Raw genomic sequence first — 13,763 nt, forward strand, 5'->3', positions numbered from 1 at the left:
CCTCCCCCGAGGGACTCCGGGAGGCCCAAGACCACACACCCTCTTGCTGCTGAGACAAGGAACCCAGCGGCGCTTTGCACGTGCACAGAGCTCTGCCATCGACGGTGTGGCCACTCATGTGGCATTGGCTGTGAACGCAGCTCCGTGAAGAGGGCGGGAGAGCTATGCTCCCCGCCAAGAGACTCCAAGAGGGCAAAAGGTTTGAAGGAGGGACTGAGATGAAAGCCCTGGGTCTCTCTGGAGAAGTAAGCGAGTCTTCTCAGTGGGGACGGGGTGGCTTCAGCCCTGTCCAGGAGGCCAGGGGCAGCTGCGAGGCCAGAGCAAGACGTGGCCTCACAGACGCTTCTCTCCAAGAGCCCGTGAACCCCTCCGTGGCTCAGGGTCCTGGAGCGCCAGACCCGGGCTGGGAGAGCAGTGGGCGCAACCGGCTAGGGCCGCCCCCGCTGCTGAGTTTTCTGGAATCCTAGCTCTGCAAAACGCAGCATCTTTTCTCGAGAGGCTGCTGGCTTGGAGGAAGGCTGCATCCTGGGAGCGGGAGGGACTCCGGGGCAGGACAGCAGAGGCCCAACTTACTGGTGACAGCCAGGTAGGTAGAGGTCTGCACCTCGCCGGCCGCGTTGCGGGCAAAGCACTGGAACATGCCGGTGTCGTCGGGCACCAGCCCGCTGATCTGCAGGCCCCCATCACCGCGCTGCCGGAATCGGTTCAGCCTCCCCACCTCCACCACGGCCGCGTCCTTGTACCAGGTGATGGAAGGCGGTGGCACACCTAGGGGGACACGTGGGCCCACAGTCAGCCCACCTCCGGGCTCCCTCCCTCCTGCCTCTGAGGGGTGCCTGGAAGTCTGCATGGGGAGGGTGTCCCTGTGTGTCCTGCTCCCTAGAACCTTCTTAGAGGGGCTGCTAATGGTCTTGGAGGAGGTGAAAAATGTTCTCGGGGTGGCATTTCTCAAGTTCTTATAAGAGCAGGGGTTCCGAGAAAATTTAGCTGGATTAGTTTAGCTTGGAAATGGTGGATGGGACAAATGAATCAAAAAAAATTTTTTTTTTAAGAAAGAGAGCGAGAGCGAGAGCAGGGGAGGGGCAGAGGAAGAGGGAGACACAGAATCTTAAGCAGGCTCCATGCACAGCGTGGAGCCTGATGAGGGGCTCGATCCCATGACTCTGGAATCATGACCTGAGCCAAAATTAAGAGCTGGGACCCTCAACCTACTGAGCCACCCAGACGCCCCATAAATTAATTTTTAACTGGAATTAAATTTTTTTAAGGCTTATGTATTTTTGAGAGAGAGACAGACAGAGCATGAGCAGGGGAGGGGCAGAGAGAGAGGGAGACAGAGAATCCGAAGCAGGCTCCGGGCTCTGAGCCGTCAGCATGGAGCCGGACGTGGGGCTCAAACCCATGAACTGTGAGATCGTGACCTGAGCTGAAGCTGGACGCTTACCCGACCGAGCCACCCTGGTGCCCTAACTGCAATTTAATTTAGCAGAGACTTTTATGTATTTTGAGAACCTCCAACGGGGGTTGTTTTCCCAAGCCCACTTGAACACAGAGTCCCGTGTCGAGCAGCACACAGAGGAGGCTGGTGCTTCTCGGGAGCCCTCTCCTACCTGGTCTGCACAGGGAGGTGAACAGGGGCTCCCCGTCTCTCAGCCTTGCCCAAGCCACACACCCCTGGGCCTGGCATGGTCTTCTCGCACGTATCCCCAGCCTCCCCTCTCTCCCTCTGGGTCCCAGCTCAAATGTGACTTCCCCAGGTGAGCTCCCACCCTCCATCTGAAAGAGCACTCGTGGCCCCAAGCCCCCTACACCTGCTTGCTTCTCCTTCCCAGCTCTTTTTCAACCCTGACATTCTACGACGCTGTATTTCACCCTTTCCACGGGGCACACACATTCTTTCACGTGGTAACATCTCCGAGACAAAGGCGTCTTCCTATCGAAAGCACATCATCATTTCATTGGTAGTCTTTTTTCTTTCTTAGTGGCACATAAAATAATGGGGCATCTCACAACCCATGACATATTCGATGAAATGAAATAAAGTATCTTTATTTGCTCATGGGTTGGTCTGCCTGCCTTCGAAGAACGTTAAGTTTCGTAAGAGCAAGGATTTGGCTGGCTGTTGGGTTCATTCTGTATCTCCCCAGCCCAAGAGCATTATTGGCACGTGGAAAACCCTCCGAAGGTGTCTGTTGGGTGAACGAATGGATCTTGGCCTTCCCCTCGCGTGGGCTCAGAAGGGGAGTCCTTCCTCCCTCCCTCCTCTGCGACTCTCCTTGCCTGAGCTACGTTCTGCCTCTTTGCTCAAATGACACCACGTTCCATGGTGGACGCCCTCTCCTATCATCCGATCACCCTGGATGCCAGCCCGGTTTTGGGGCTGCCTTGTAGCTCAGCCGGGCCAGAAAGAGGGAGGCTGGGGATGGGAAGAGTGGAAATTCTCCAGGAGCTCTGACTAGGGGGGTTAAGTAGAAAAGAGTAGGGGAGAAAATGGAGCAAAATGGACCAGAAACCAGGCGGAGCTCATGAGACCCATCTCAGGCGAAACGCACTCACACGTTCTAACAGTTCTGACATTGTCTCCAACTCTGGAATTACGGGCAATTTCGGTCTGTCACCTATCCTGAAATTACGGTAATTTGGATTCATTTGTAACCCTCAAGTTAGGGTAACGTGGGTTGATTTCCAGTCCTGAGATTATGGTAATTTGGCCTGTTTGTTTCCTGGGGCGTCTGCTCACAGCCAGACTAACTCTCTGCTCAGTGACGATGCCTGGAGAAGGAAGTGGAATTTAGAAAAGTTTGCGACAGGGACAGGAAAGGCTGAGGGTCTGGGCGCGGGGGTCCTTGTTCCCCGTTGACCATGCCGCTGTGTTACCTTTGGCCCGACAGGGAATGTCCATCACTTTCTCCATCTCTGCTGTGATGTGTCTGTCTGGCTCCTTGACAAACTGGGGAGGTTCTGCAGGAGGAGGGACCAGAGGAGGGGCTCAGAGCCATGCTCCTTTTGATACAGCCCCTGCTCCGGTCACCCAGCCATACTGCCCGTAGGATACAGCCACTGCTTGGGATGCCCAGCCATGCCCCTAGCCCTGGGCGGGGAGCCCCAGCAGCCCTGCCCCAGCTCACCCAGCACAGACAAGTAGGCTCCACGGACGACAGAGGGGATGCTGCTGCTGCGCAGGGCGGCCTCGCACTCGTAGTAGCCGGCGTCACTGCCCGTGGGGCCCGGGATGGTAAGCCGACGGTTGTAGTCGCTGATGCCCCCCGACAGCGGCACCCCATCTTTCTTCCAGATGATGTGCAGCTTGATCAGGGGCCTGGAGGGGGTGAGGGAGGCAGGTTCTCAGCCACAGGGGCTTCCAGAAACCTGAGGGCCAGGGCAGGGGTGCGCGGGAGTGCCAGCCCGGGGCCCCAGCCCCTGCTACTTCCTAGAGGTACAAGCCCTTCAGCACTCTGGACCTCGGTTTCCTTGTCTGTGAAATGGGGGCACCTGTGCCCCCTGGGGTTGCGGTCATGGGGACGCTGTAATACAGGTGGATTAGCTCAGCCCGGCACCCACCGGGGACACGGGGCTCCCGAGTGCAGGAGCAGCACCCTGCACCCCAAGCTGCGCGTCTTGCCCCTCTGTCCCCCTTGTGCTGCGTCCCGTCCAAACAGAAGCCGGCAGGCAGGAGCGGCCAGAACGCCGGGCAACATGACAAAGAGGAATGAGAGAGAATCGCCCAAGGTTTGGAGGGAGAAAGGCAGGCAGACGGACATACCCACCTCCTGAGTTAGACAGAGGGCGAATCGGGCACCCTCCTCACCGACCCTGTCCCCCCCCAAAGCCCCCGGAGATTGGGTGTGGCCTGCTCTCCCGTTCAGCGCCTGGCGGATCCTGGAGGGGTCTGTGCCAACCCCACGGGGTGTGCGGCGGGGTCCCGCAGAAAAGGGCCCTGTGATGGAGCGGGTCTGGGCAACGCTGGCTCCAGTGACGTTAGGCAGGCTCTTATAGGCGTTCTCTGTGTCCTTAGCGAGGTCCTCTGCATCCCGCGGCCTTTCCCGCACTTGCGGAAAACCTGGGTCTCCGGGAGCCTATGCTTAGGAACGTGGCTCTCCGGGAATCTTCAACTGGATGTGACCTCGGGGTCGCTGGTCTGACTCCCCACCCATCACCTCGGAGCATCTTTCTGGAGCACTTAAGAGGTGTCGGGTCAGGCTGGGTCCAGCACTCTACCCACATGCTCCCCCGGGGAGGTGGGTGCTCAAATCCTTCCCATTTTACAGTTGAGGAGACTGAGGCCCCGAGCATGGCCCTGGGCCCCGAGGGGGTGGCCTGTGGTATGGCAACCTTGCTGTTGGCCAGCTGGGTGGTCTCAGGCAGGTCGCTTGCCCTCTCTGGCCTGCGGGGTAGCGACAGCTCTGTCGGGCGGTTGTTGGAGGAAAGGAAATCGCGTGGGAAGGCACAGCACTGCGGCCACACGTGATGAGGCGCAGTCGTTATTTAACTGTTTCCTGTGCGAGAGGAGTGAGGGCCGTGCACGGCTAGAGGGGGGCTGCGATTGTGCCCGACACCAGGTCTGCCAAATCCATCATGCGAGCCGTCTCTTAGCCCAGCATGCCTGTCACACGTGCCTGCGTGGCAGGGAGGTCACCTGTCCCTTCCAGGTCGCTCTCAGGGCCACAGGCGGGGCCTCAGTATTCGGGGCTGAGATACGCTGCCCCATAACTTCCATTCGGGCCTCGGTCTCTCCTTTTGGGCCACGGACAACGAGCGCGCCCGGCTCATACCCAACAACCCTCTGGAAGTAGCCAGCACGTCCACACGTCACCCCTCCTCCATGACAAAGGCCCCATCTCCTTTCATGGGGTCCTCATGCGACACTTCCGGGCCTTCCTGAACTGGTCCCCTTGGAGCCCACAGGTCAGGTGCTCCGGCTGCAGTTAAGGGCGAAGGGGAGTAGGGGGAGTTCGCTACCCACCTGGCGTTGGCCACGCACTCCATGGTCACCTCCGAGGTCCCGGCCACCACGCTGGTGTTCTTGGGAGGAATGATGATGGTTGGGGCGATGGGGTCTGCAGGTCCCCCGACATCTGGAGAGAGGTCAGGCGTTAGCCGGAAACACGGGTCGGAAATCCTATCTCTGCCCGGCCCCCATTAGAGGCTCATGCCACGGAAGACTTTTGTCCTTATGTAGCAGAGCGGGTGACCACGGGGCAGTGCCACGGCCGAACCTGCAGACATGCCCCCAGGGACCCTCTTACCCCTCCTCCTCCTCTCTTCAGGGTCCAGGGAGCGCCCGCTGGAGACCGCCAAGACCTTCCCCCTTCTCCCCTTGTCCTGTTTTTGCCTTCAAAATCCTTCCCTCCACCCACATTTATCTTGTTGGCTTACATCGCCACTTGTCACGTCTTCTACCTGAACGCAAACTCCCTGTACTGGGCTGGATAGTAATCCCCCCACATTCAAGTCCGCGGCAGCTGTGAACGTGACCTTATTGGGAACCAGAGTCTTTGCAGACGTAATCAAGTTAAGATGAGGTCCTTCTGTGTCAGGGTGGGCCTTGCGCCCAATAGGGCTTGTCCTTAGAAGAGGAGTGAAATTTAGACACAGACACACAGAAGAGAAGGCCAGGTGACCTCGAGGCAGAGCCTGCAGCGAGGTGTCTCCGAGGCGAGGAGTGCAGAGGACTACCACCAGAAGCTGAGAGGCAGGAAAGGATCCTCCCCTCCAGCCTTCAGGGAGGGCACAGGCCTGCCGACACTTCTGGCCTCTAAAACCTGTGAGGGGACATTTCTGGTGTTATAACCGCCCCCTCCCCAGTTTACAGTACTTTGTTACAGCATCCCGAGGAAGCGAATACATTCCGTGAGGTGGGAATCTCATGGATCGTTGCTATGGACCGAATTCTGTCCCCTCCAGATCGTACGTTGAAGCCCTAACCCCCATGCGACTGTATTTGGAGACGGGGTCTCCAGTAGACGGGGTTCCAGGAGGCCATAAGGGTGGGGCCTTAATGCAACAGGGCTGGCGCCCTCATCGGGAGTGAAAGAGACGTCAGAGCTCTGTCTTGGCCACGTGAGGACACGGCGAGAGGGCGGCTGTGTGCAAGGCCGGAAGAGAGGCCTCAGCAAAACCCAGCCGTGCTGGTACCTTGCTCTTGGACTTCCCAAACTGCCTGTGCTGAAGCCACAGGTCTGGTAACGGGTTACAGCAGCCCGAGCTAACACAGTCTTGCTCATGCTTACTTTCTAGGACAAGGGCGATGTCTGACGCGTAGTAGGGGCCTCACGTGTATTTGACGGGGGAAGGCATGAACGGGTCCAGGGCTATCCGTGCACAACTTCGGGGACGATGATCGAAATGAAAGAGAATGTGTCACGAGTGAGCTCTACAAACACCAAACGAAACGATAGCTCAAACTCGTCTAACAGCTTTGCCTTTTCTATTTTTTGAGTTCTTTAGGAAGTGGCCAGGCTCTTATCTCTGTGGGCCAATGCTGACAGAAACTCAAGTACTCTCTGTGCACCTGTGCCAGGGCTCCTGAAAGTTCAAACACGGAGGGCTTTCTCTCTCACGAAAAATCCATCCAGTTGGCTCCTTTCCAGGAGACTCTGGAGGTAGCAGACTATAATGACACCCCCAGCCCTGGGGGGGGGGACAGTGACAGGATGGGGAGAACAGGTCACGGCCCCGCTGTCGCTCTGGGCCACCCTGGTTGGCCCTCGGCCACCCTGATCGGCCCTGGGCAGCTTTTCCTGCCTGGACTCCAGGCTTTGCTGGGAAAGGGAATAAAATGTAAAAAAAAAGTAAAATGAAGGGGGAAGAAAGGAAGCATATAAAGCAAAATAATTGCAACAATATAAAAGCCTCATGTAGGTGCCATAAAGAGCGATCGGATTGAAAGCTGCTGATATAGCTGAATCCATAAAAGTGTGCTCTAAGTTGTTTATTACATGCTGGGGCGCACAGGTACCACGGTCCAGATTAATGGGGCAAGAGGAGGAGACAGTTAGAGCCCAAGAGGGGTGCCCCACCGCGGAGCCAGGTAAACAGAGCCCTCGGAGTTTAAAAATATGAGGGCCACCCCAGGGCCTCAGGGCCAACTCGTCAGCTTTGGGAGGGGTGGAGGGGAGACTGACACCTATCCGGGGACCCTGGAGGTCACACCGAGGTCCTGGGGGGTCAGGAAGACTTGGTCTGAAACCTTGCTCTGCCCCAGGCATCCTGGCGTGGGGAGGGTTCTCAGCCAGATCTTGATTTTCTCAGTGACACAATGGGGATAAAAATGACTGTGTCTCAGGGTTATGTGAGTTCGGCCCCTCACTCAACAGCTCTTTTCTGGGTGAGGGCTCAGTCCACGCCAGACTGTGCCAGGCACCAGGGACTCCCCACTGAGTGAGACAGGCAGGGGTCTGTCCTCATGCAGGGCATGGTCTGGAAGGATCTCAGGTCGATGCTTAGACATTTATCGTATTAAAGTGCATGGGATGGATGCTGGGAAGAAGCGCCTCGGTGGGGGTGGCGAGGCTGGTCTGGGGCGAGCGCAGAGTACTTGGCACATAGTAGGTCCTTAATAAATGATAGGCTGTCCTTCTTGGGATTTACCTGCCTGTCTTCAGGGAGAGATTCCTGGTCTCCCATCTTCCACCCCAACCAAACCACGTGATGGACCCAGAGGCTCCCAGGAGGTGAAAGTCACAGCGACTGAGGGCAAGAGGTCACGTGCCGTGCCAGGCACCATCCCAGGCACCGTCCTGGCACTCTGCTAACCGACGCTCATCACAACGGCCACCGGAGGTGGGTCATTATCGTCATCCCGCGTTTATAGATGAGAAAGCAGAGACAAACGGAGGAGGCCAAAGCAGTGAGGCAGTTTACTTCCCGATGGCAGTTGCTAACAAGGGACAAAACCAGGAACGGGGACCGGGTCTCCAAGGCTGTAAACCCAGGCCATTAGCCACTCCCCAAATCATCTCTCTGGCTCAGTCCTCACTCGGGCACAGAAGGAAACAACTCTCCCTCTTGGCTGCCATCAGCTCTGCCAGAAGTTGTCTGAACATACCTCTGAGCACCACCAGGTCCTGGCTGCCACCGGCATCCCTGTCCCCTCTCCCCCAAGCCCCCTGCATGCCCTCCCCTTCCCCTGTCACCGGTGACCCCCTGGTTGCAAATCCCCTTTTCTCCACTGATTCTCTTCGACTGCTCTGGACATTTGGCTCTGGTGACCTCTTCTCTGACACCTGCCTCCCACACGGTGCTCACATGGCTCTCTCCCTGTCTCTGGATCCTGAAATGGACAAGCCAATGCCCTCTGCCCCTCCCCACTCCCCCCTGTTTCCTGGCTCCCCTCCAACCTCACCAGCCTCCTGTTTGGAGAGGGAGGCTCTTGGGGTGATGTGAAAGCAGAGGACAGCTTGGGGTGGACCGGGGATGTCAAGATGGCCCTGCGTGGCACGGACTTGCCCCAGGCAGGACACATCCTACTGACAGGTGCTCATAGCTGGGGGGCCTGTACTGTCAGCTCCTGGCTAAGCAGGTTTTCAGATGACCAGCTAGGGTGAGGAGGACGGCTGGCTGTGGCTGGAGATGGAATGCAGGACATCTGCCTCATTGGACCCATACTCTAGACAGTGGGGTGAACGGAGCCCAAAGGTCAAGCCAGGAAAATCACATGCAAACCAGAGCAAGGAGGAGGGGTGTCTTCCCTGTGAGTGCCTGATGCGGATTGAACCCGGGGTTGGGGCTGGGTCCTGCTGCCCCTGGCTGATTTGTTTTTTTCTTCTAAATTTTATTTACTTTTGAGAGAGAGGGAGAGACAGAGTGCAAGCAGGGGAGGGGCAGAGAGAGAGAGGGAGACACAGAATCCGCAGCAGGTTCCAGGCTCCAAGCTGTCAGCACAGAGCCCGACGTGGGGCTGAAACTCACAAACCGCGAAATCATGACCTGAGCTGAAGGTGGACATTTGACCCACTGAGCCACCCAGGGGCCCTGGCTGATTTTGATAATAGTCACCGTGAGGGACATCACTGTGATGCCTTCTCCCCGAGGCGCCTCAGTTAATCCTCCAATTACACGTTGCCGCAGGCATCACGTTACAGGTGAGGAAAACGGAAGTTCGAGGACCACATGACTCACCTGGGCCACGGGTCAAGTGCGTGGGGGTGGGGGGGGGGCAGGGAGGTAAGCCGCTCCCTTCTCCCGGGCAGGTATCCAACATGGGGGCTAAGAACCACAGGTGGCTGCGAGCTCTTGAAAAGTGACTGGCGCCCCTTTGATTTGATGGGATTTAATTTTATCTAATTTACATTTAATTAAAAACGGATCCCCAAATCAGTTATTAGAACACTTTTAAGTACGTGTAGAACAACACGGGTATCCGACACCACCTTTGCAGCTGTAAATTTGATGAAGTCTAAACACAGATCACGTATTTCGGATGAAAACTGAGCAACCAAATTGAGATGTGCTCAAAGTGTAAAATACGCAGAGGTTCTGAAGGCTCAGTATGAAGACGAAGAAACCCAGTGCAGAGTGCCTCGTTAATATTTTCCGTATTGATTGTGTGTTAAAATGGTAATATTTTGGATATGTTGGGTCACATAAAATACATTAATAAAATTAACTTCCCCTATTTCTTTTTTGTTTTTTTAATGGTTATACATTTATTTTGAGACAGAGAGAGAGCAAACAGGGGAGGGGCAGAGAGAGAGAGAGAGAGAGAGAGGATCCCCAAGCAGGCTCCATGCTGTCAGTGCAGAGCCCGACGTGGGGCTCCACCCCACGAACCATGAGATCATGACCTGAGCTAAAATCAGGAGTCGGACACTTCACCGACTGAGCCACCCAGGTGCCCCCAGGTTTGCATTTTTCAAGAGCTGTGACAGTCTGTGTGAGGTCACTGGGGTTACTCCTGGGCAGGGGTCAACTCCCAACTCCCGGGCCACTGGCTTTGCTCTTAACTTTTCCATTTTTGAAGAGCATGAGTGCCCCCCCACCCCCACCCCACCGCTCCCTGCGCGCCCCAGGGCCGCTAAGAAGCAGCACTGCCCTGGGCTGAGGAAGGATGGAGGGACGAGGAGGGGGGAACAGAGGGAGAGGCGAGGCTCCGTGAGATAAGTGAGGGCAGACAGAGCTGGTGGTGGGCAAAGTGGCAATTGCTCCTAGTAAATTGGCTGGCAGGCAGGCAGGCTGGGGGATTTGTGTCAGTGACACGAACAGGGTTTTGAAGCTCAATCACTCGTGGGAGGAGAAATTAGCTGAAAACCAGCTGATTCTGCTCTTAATCCAGTACAAATCGCCGCGTGAGAGCAGGAGGCGAGTGGCGATGGGGTGGGGAAAACAGACACCCGGGGGAGGCTTGGGCAGATAACGGGGGTCCGGAAGGGTCCTACTCTCTTCCCTTGGGCCAGATGGAGGGTTGCGGGGGGCAGAGCTGAGATAGAGAAGAGAGGGAACGATGTTCACAGTGGGCCCCAGGATAGCTGGCTTAAGTCGGGTGAGGAGGTTGGGTTCTGGGGAGGAGCACCGAGTGGGGGGCTCTAACCTTTGGTGTCAGGGTAACCTGAGTCACTCAGGAAGGCGGCCCGGCCTTGACACAGACCGTGAACACTGCCTCTTCCACAATGACTGAATTCTATTGGACTCCAGGTATTCTGACCACTAGAGAATATATGGGGAAAACATCTCCCTCTGATGATTAAATTCCTTTCTCTATAGAAACAACAGAGCCAGGTCATGGCTGGGCCCCAACGCTACAGGGACCAGACTGAGACCTTGACCCAGGTCAACGTCAGAGGTTACATCTGTGACCCTGAGAGGTCAGTATCTGGAATGGGACTCTCCTCCCTGTGTTCAGGTCTCTTTCTAGGCAGACTGGAACTTGGGAAGGAGAGAACTCTGTGGATACAGGAAGGGATTCTGCTGGTGCTCAGAAAGCCCAGGGAGGCACATGGTATGGCCGAGGAACGTTCTGGGCTGTATAGACACTGGCAGACAGAGGCCGGGATCAGGGGAAGGACACGGGAAGGCTCCATATGCAGACCAGCACCCTCATTTTTGCTGCTGGTGGCTGCGTCCCCATGCGACCGCGGGTGATAAATGAGACTTGGTTTTGGAGCAGGAGTGGTGCAGCTGTGGAGAGACGTGAACATCTGGCTCCCGCAGCTTGTGTGGTTGCTGGGCGGCTGCGACAAGCTCTGGCCCCGCGTACTCTGTGCTTCCGGGCCTGGACTGGCTGCCTGAGCCACCCCACCCTCCTTCCCTATTCCAGGGGTGGAGCACAGAGGGAAGGGGCCTGGCTGGCTTTCGAGAATTAGGCCAGGGAGGGGTCCCCAGCATTTCCAGCAGGGATCAGACACCTGCCTTCAGTCTCAGCTGGACAAATACCTCTTGGCAAAGGAGATCTAAGGAGCCAACCCTTTTCATCTGCTACCATCTATTCTCTGCCACTGGGGAGAGCTTTGCCTATCTATTCCAGGGTGCTGGGTGGTTTCTGGCAGAGAGGCATTTTTAGGCAGGAGCCTGGGCAGAGAGCCTATGTTCCGAGAGAAGACGGCCCGCTCTGAGTAGAAGCAGCACTCTGTGTGCACCCGCTGAGTAGAGGCTGTTAGTCTATTTCTCTAGAAACGAGTGCCCGGTCCCGGGCACGCTCTCCCTGTCAGCACCTGAATCCCAGAGGTGGCTATAACCCACACGTGCACACTCTCTCCGGCAGTCCACGCCCTCCCTGGGCCTCCGGCCCTGCTGACAGCCAGCTAAGTGTCCCCTCCCCCGATGCAGGATTTCCGTCTTGCCATGGGAACGGGATCCAGAACTCAGCCGCCTCCTTGCTCCCTCAGCTGGGTCTCCTCCTCCTATTCCTCAGAGGCCCCTCCCCGGCCCTCCTCCAGCCTCTCCGCTCCGCCACCATTCCATCTTCCCAACGACCCTCCGGAGCCCCGTTCCCAAGATTTAATGACGCGCTCCTCCATCCGTCCCAGGCCCGGCCGCTTACTTACTCTCCACGGCAAGAGTGATGGGCTGGCTGGTCTTGTTATCCCCGTTCTTGTCATTAACAGCCTGCACGTAGTAGCGGCCTGCGTCGGGAGCCACCGTGGACAGGATGACGAGGGTGTTCTCCAGGGTGATGGCTCTGAGCAGAGGAAAAAGATTTGTCTGACAGGGGCCCAGGGGCTCCGAGCTTCGGAGGATGGGACCGAGGACAAGAAGCTCGTGGCTCCCGGAGCCCCTGCTCCAGCCCAACTCCCGGGACCACTTCCCGCCTAAACTTTAGCACATTTCGTTCGTAGAGAATCTGAATGTACTGCCAGCGTGGGGCGGGAGGGCGGGGTCAGACTCAAGTCCAGCACATGCACGGAGGTCCGAGACGGTCCACATGACGCTTCCCGGCCCCCCCTCCCACACCTGGCCCAGGATGTCTGAGCCCCCCATGTGTTCTGTCCTTTCCCATGTCATAGCTTTGATGCTGTGTGTGTGTGTGTGTGTGTCCCTCTCTGCACCAAAGAAATCCATTCACTGGAATGAATGAATGGATGAATGAATGGCGATGATAATGAATTTAGAAATGAGCAGGATCATTCCAGAATCAATGCCTTCACCTAGTCCTACATTTGTTCAGATGGATTCCAAAGCCACAGGTTTGTCTATAACACAGATGATGGGGGTTCACCTCTCCCTCCAGCCCCCTCCCAGGGTATCAGTTTCTACCTCCCTGAAGCTGGTCACCAAGGATGAGATTGGCTGGGCTGGCTGAGAAGGGAAAGGGAGGCCAGCCGGGCAGTGAGGTGCAGGCTTTCTCTGCGGGGCTCCCATCATTCAGCCCCTCAGCCCCTGGTCTGCAGGCAGGGAAAGGGGTCCGTCCAGGCAGGAAGCTGGGGGCCCCATCCGACGTGGGTGAGACAGCGCTGGGAGCATTGCCCACGCCCGCTCTGCCCTCCTCCCCCTCTCACCCATTCTCTTGATGACAAACAAAACCATTAGTTTGTCAAGTCTATCTTGGATTTTAATGTGATGTGCCCGAGACAGCTGTTAAACATCCTTAATGTTAGTTTAACAAGGACAGACCCAGTTGAATTCTTTTCAAATTTTCCCATTAGGTGAATGTTACAGAGTTTTAAAACAGGCTCTCAAATAAACATCCCCGCTAATGCCTCTCCAGCCGGGCTGTGCTGGTTTCCTCTCTCTTGGTTTTGGGGGTTCATGGCCTGAGTCACGTCGTCAGCAGAGCTCTGGGGAAATAGGAGAGAAAAGTCGTCCTGCCCCATTTTTCTTTTCCCCTGGAGGAAAACAACCCTCTAGCTAATGAGCTCATGGGAGGTACAACAAAGCCAGTGGGTCCTTGTCCTTTGGTGTAGTCTGCGGGGCGGACAGGGGTGCGGGAGGAAGACTGGGCCGTGTCAAGGGCAGGGGCAGCTCCAGAATGAGTTTGGTCCCAGTCTCTAAGGAGCACACAACCTCCTCCCTGCTGGGCTTCAGTCTCCACATCTGTGAAGGGGGTGGGGGAAGAAATGTTTGTGAAGCTCCCTCCCAGCCCTGAGGTTGAGCGATTCTGATTCCTGTCACTGCTTTGGTTCTGTCCCCATCTGGCCCGAGGCTGTCATCCTCCGTCTGGGGCAGCCCTCGCCTGCCACAAGGTCCAACGTCAGGGCTAATCTGGTGAGCAGTGGTGCCCCTGGACCACGTCACTGAAGCCCCCCACCCTCTCCATCACCACGGCACCGGAGACTCAGGTGGAACAGAGCCCCTGGTGGGTTGGGAGCGCCGGGTGCCCCTGGGTCCCA

At 56.8% G+C, this 13,763-nt stretch overlaps 1 protein-coding gene across 3 annotated transcripts in view; it reads right to left on the reverse strand.

Moving 5' to 3' along the window:
• SDK2 (sidekick cell adhesion molecule 2) overlaps positions 1 to 13,763 on the reverse strand; it is a 263,893-nt gene that overhangs the window by 81,382 nt on the left and 168,748 nt on the right. For all 3 annotated transcript variants that reach the window (XM_042965582.1, XM_042965580.1, XM_042965583.1), the window contains 5 exons: positions 11,982 to 12,115; positions 4,964 to 5,075; positions 3,129 to 3,319; positions 2,878 to 2,961; positions 574 to 768 (listed from right to left, as the gene is read on the reverse strand). In XM_042965582.1, the coding sequence (XP_042821516.1) occupies positions 574 to 768; positions 2,878 to 2,961; positions 3,129 to 3,319; positions 4,964 to 5,075; positions 11,982 to 12,115 (716 nt within the window). The remainder of the gene's footprint in view (positions 1 to 573; positions 769 to 2,877; positions 2,962 to 3,128; positions 3,320 to 4,963; positions 5,076 to 11,981; positions 12,116 to 13,763) is intronic.

Source organism: Panthera tigris, chromosome E1 (genome assembly GCF_018350195.1).
Source record: "Panthera tigris isolate Pti1 chromosome E1, P.tigris_Pti1_mat1.1, whole genome shotgun sequence".
Lineage (NCBI taxonomy): Eukaryota > Metazoa > Chordata > Mammalia > Carnivora > Felidae > Panthera > Panthera tigris.